Genomic DNA, 3,963 nt, shown 5'->3' with positions numbered 1-3,963 from the left:
CGTTTAGATAACTAGTTGAGCACAATCCTTTTACCCCGTCAAAAAAAGGGTAACCAAGTCCTTGCAAGTGACTCAACCTGACAATCGGGTCGGGTTTGGCCAAGTCAACCTCTAGCAGACCCATGCCCGATCACTCTGTCGGGTCTATCCTAAACCCACGACCCTACCCGTGGGTCACCGGGTCTGACAAAATTAAATAATTTTATTTTTTATAGAGGACATAGACGTTGTATTGTGCATGCGGCGTTCATTCCTAGTGACATGAACCAGCGGTCTCCATTTTATAGACGGGGCTTCCCCTCCCATGCGCTCGAACAGGTTAGGTGGGACTAAAGGTTCAGCTTCTCTTTTATTTGCTGGACATGTGTACGCTACACAGGCTTCATCTTTTATGGGCTGAATGCATATGTGCAGCGCTCTGTGCATGGGCCACTTGCTGAAGGTGAAAATGGGCCATAGTAATGATTGTGCCTTGCTCTGTTTTGTGTGACTACTGCAGTGTATTTAGATTAAAAAGAAAAATATAACAGGAAACAAATAATTTATTAATTATTTATATTAATCGGGTGACCCATCGGGTGACCCACGGGTACAAACTTAAACCTATACCCTACCCATGACTAATCGGGTTACCCATGGGTAAGACCCATGGACGAAGTCGACAACCCATACCCTACCCATTAGGGTCGGGTGCCCATGGGCGCACAAACCCATGGGTCGGATTGCCGAGTTGACAAGTGACCAACATATCTAGCCGGCCGGGTTTTATCACGTGCCTGAGTGCTGTTGCAGTAGTATATTCTGTAGTGTATAAATAGGCAGGAGGGCCTGGGCTTTTGCTCCAACTCACCGGTAGATTGCCCCGCTACCATTCCAAGCACGCATTCCAGCTATAGGCAGGCTGCAGGCAGTTCGGAAAGAAAAAGATATAGCTGCAGGCGCCATGATGGTCACCGGCAAGGCTCTGATGATACTGGTTGCAGTGTTTATTATCTGCACCGGCGGCGGCCTGGTGATCTCGCCGGCGGCCGCGGAGGAGGTGCCCCTGGTGCCGGCGGTGAACGTGTTCGGCGACTCGACCATGGACGTGGGCAACAACAAGTTCCTGGGGAACTTTACGCCGTCGTTTCCTTACGGCGTCGACCTCCCGCTGGGCATCGAACCCAGGTTCAGCAACGGATACAACATGGCCGACTCCATCTGTACGTACTACGCGCAGGCACTTTTTATCATGTCATTCTACCCATGAAACTAACAGATATGCAAACTGAAATGCAGCGAAGCTGTTGGGTTTCAATATGAGCCCGCCGGCTTACCTGTCGCTGACGCCGGAGACGAGCGTTGAGATCCTGAAAGGCTTGGGTGGAGTCAACTACGCTTCCGGTGGATCCGGCATTCTCGACATCACTGTCAGTACTGCCGCTTCTTTAATTGCGCCTAATGCTGACACTGTATTCATCTATCTTTTTTCTAACAAAAACTTGTTTGCATTACTTCACCATAGTCTGAGTTACTTGTCCTAATCCTGCTTCTTGTTTGCATCGACAGGGGAATGCCTCCCTCCCGTTGAGCAAGCAGGTAGAGTACTTCGCGGACACCAAGGCAAACATGACAGAGGAAAGCGGCGGCAATAGCACCGAGATCGATGCGCTGCTGTCCAGGTCGCTCTTCCTCATTAGCGACGGCGGCAACGATATGTTTGAGTTCGTCTTGAAGGGACGGCCAATCATTGAGTTCGAGTCCTTCCACCGGGACCTTCTGTCCAACTACACCAAGTATGTCCAGACGCTGTATGGGCTCGGGGCGCGGCGTTTCGGTCTCATCGACGTGCCGCCTGTCGGCTGCGTGCCGATGATGCGGGCGATATTCTTCCGGAGTTTCGGTCTTGACGGCTGCTTATTCCCCGCAAGCGACCTCGCAAGGGGCTTCAACAAAAAGTTGAGCATCGAGATGGCGGAGCTCGCCGCGTCGCTGCCCGGGAAGAGGTACTCCGTGGGGAGCTCCTACAAGCTGGTGACCAGCTACACGGCGCACCCGGAGGCCGCCGGGTTCGACGATGTGAAGAGCGCGTGCTGCGGCAGCGGGATGTTCGGCATGGAGACCTCGTGCGTGCCCGATGTCACCACCTGCCCCAACCACGATGACCATCTCTTCTGGGACGCGGTGCACTGCACACAGGCCACCTCCAACAAGGGCGCCAAAGCCATCTATGACGCGCCGCTGGAGGACGGATTCGCCGCACCCAACAATTTCAAGCAGCTGCTTCTTGATGATCAACCCACAAGCGTCAGCCGTTAATTTACTTAAGAGTGTGAGTCTCAAGCCTGCTGCTATTCTCTGTTACTAGCACTTTTGTCATGTTCGTCTTATCCTTGTTCTGTGTCGAGCACAGCAGATGTGTGTTGCATGTGCTCCGTTAGTTTTTTTTTTTTTGAAACGGGGCAAAAGATTTGCCATTTTCATTGATTAAGAAGAAGAGAATTGCACGGTTAATTAACGGAAAACCGAACTAAAACCGATACAACTCAACCCACTTGACATGGGCACTACCGGCCAACTTGGCCACCAACATGAGACACAAAGCTGCAAAGAAGAAAAGCATTCGTCGAGGAGTCGCAAGCGTCATCGTCATCACCGGTTGCCTCGAACGAGCGACTCCGACTTCACCATTGAGCTCCAACCGCGAAGCCAACCCGCAAACAGCCGCATAGAAGCCACGACGGCATATGCCACCAGATGGCCACACGCGCAAGCAGCCGACAGCTCCGACTTTGACGACGAGCCTCACCAGGGAAATATGCAGGACTTGCGTCGACCGTGCCCTCAAAGCACCTCGGACACGCCGGGAAGAGCCGACTACCGAAGTCCACGCCGCGACCCGAGCTCCTCTCGACGACATCATCGTTGCCAAACAAAAACCAGCGCCCCGCCTCAGCAAACTACACGGCGAAGATGCCGCCATCCACGACGAAGATGCCGCAATCCACCAGTCTCCCAGTCGTAGCCGGCTCCGAGACGATGCCCCCAAGGAGGAGAAAGACGCGAAGACGCCTCCATCGCCCGATCCAGCGAATCTGAGGTTTCCCTCCGGAGCCAAAGCCGTGGGGAGAAGGAGCACACCTCCACGGCGACGCTTCCAAAAAAGATCACGGCACCCGCGGGCATCGCCGTCGCCGGCTCCGAAGAAGGCCGGAGCAAAGATTTCTCCCGAAGATGCGCCGACCACCTACCACCACCGACCGCCACCCACCAGCCACCACCTACTGAGGCCGACCTCATTCTTGCCACGGGATCCCACGATCCACCGCGACCAGACACGCACCACCCCCTGGCCGAAGCCGCCGTCCACCACCGCAGCACCACCGTAGCCACCTCCACCGCAGCAACCCACGCCGCATCGCGAAGCGCAGCACCCAGATCGATGCACCTTGCACCAGATCCAATCGGAGCTGCACAGGCGAAGCAGCAGAGAAGACGAGCAGGGTCTCCCTCCGCAGCACACCTCGCACTCCAGAGGAGCACACCCGCCCGACGCACGCCTGCAACCACCGCGCCAGCTGGTCACCGCTCGTGAGAGGAGCCGCGCCCGACGTTTTGTATCGTGCAAAATAAGGAACCTGACACGTACATTGTTTGCGTGGAGGTGCGTCGTATAAGTGGGCTGCATTGTTACAAGCTGTTCGTGGCATGGTAGGAACAGATCGTGGCATAGGAGTCGGTCATCTTTGATTCCTTACTGGATAATATCCTTATACTGAATAATAAAGAAGAGAAACAGGAAAAGACCCAAAGATAACAGCGTCGGGAAAATCTCGTCTCCTCTCAGTATTCATGCAAGTGAATTACTAGTGTCCATGCACAGTGGCGGAGCTTGAGTAGAAATCATGGAGGGGCCATGGGGTGGAGGAGGGGGGGGGGGGGGCAAACATGATTATTTTCAACTGATTTTTAGTGAAAAATAGA

At 54.1% G+C, this 3,963-nt stretch overlaps 1 protein-coding gene across 1 annotated transcript; it reads left to right on the top strand.

The window, feature by feature from the left end:
• Nucleotides 1-886: 886 nt before the first annotated feature.
• LOC123134552 (GDSL esterase/lipase At2g04570-like) lies at nucleotides 887-2,310 on the top strand. The gene is made up of 3 exons (XM_044553783.1): nucleotides 887-1,202; nucleotides 1,279-1,409; nucleotides 1,549-2,310. Exons 1-3 carry the CDS (start codon nucleotides 944-946, stop codon nucleotides 2,296-2,298), a joined length of 1,140 nt encoding a protein of 379 aa, XP_044409718.1. The 5' UTR covers nucleotides 887-943; the 3' UTR covers nucleotides 2,299-2,310.
• Nucleotides 2,311-3,963: the final 1,653 nt, after the last annotated feature.

This window comes from Triticum aestivum, chromosome 6B, assembly GCF_018294505.1.
Source record: "Triticum aestivum cultivar Chinese Spring chromosome 6B, IWGSC CS RefSeq v2.1, whole genome shotgun sequence".
Classification (NCBI taxonomy): domain Eukaryota; kingdom Viridiplantae; phylum Streptophyta; class Magnoliopsida; order Poales; family Poaceae; genus Triticum; species Triticum aestivum.
This window is presented reverse-complemented; position numbering and strand designations above follow the sequence as displayed.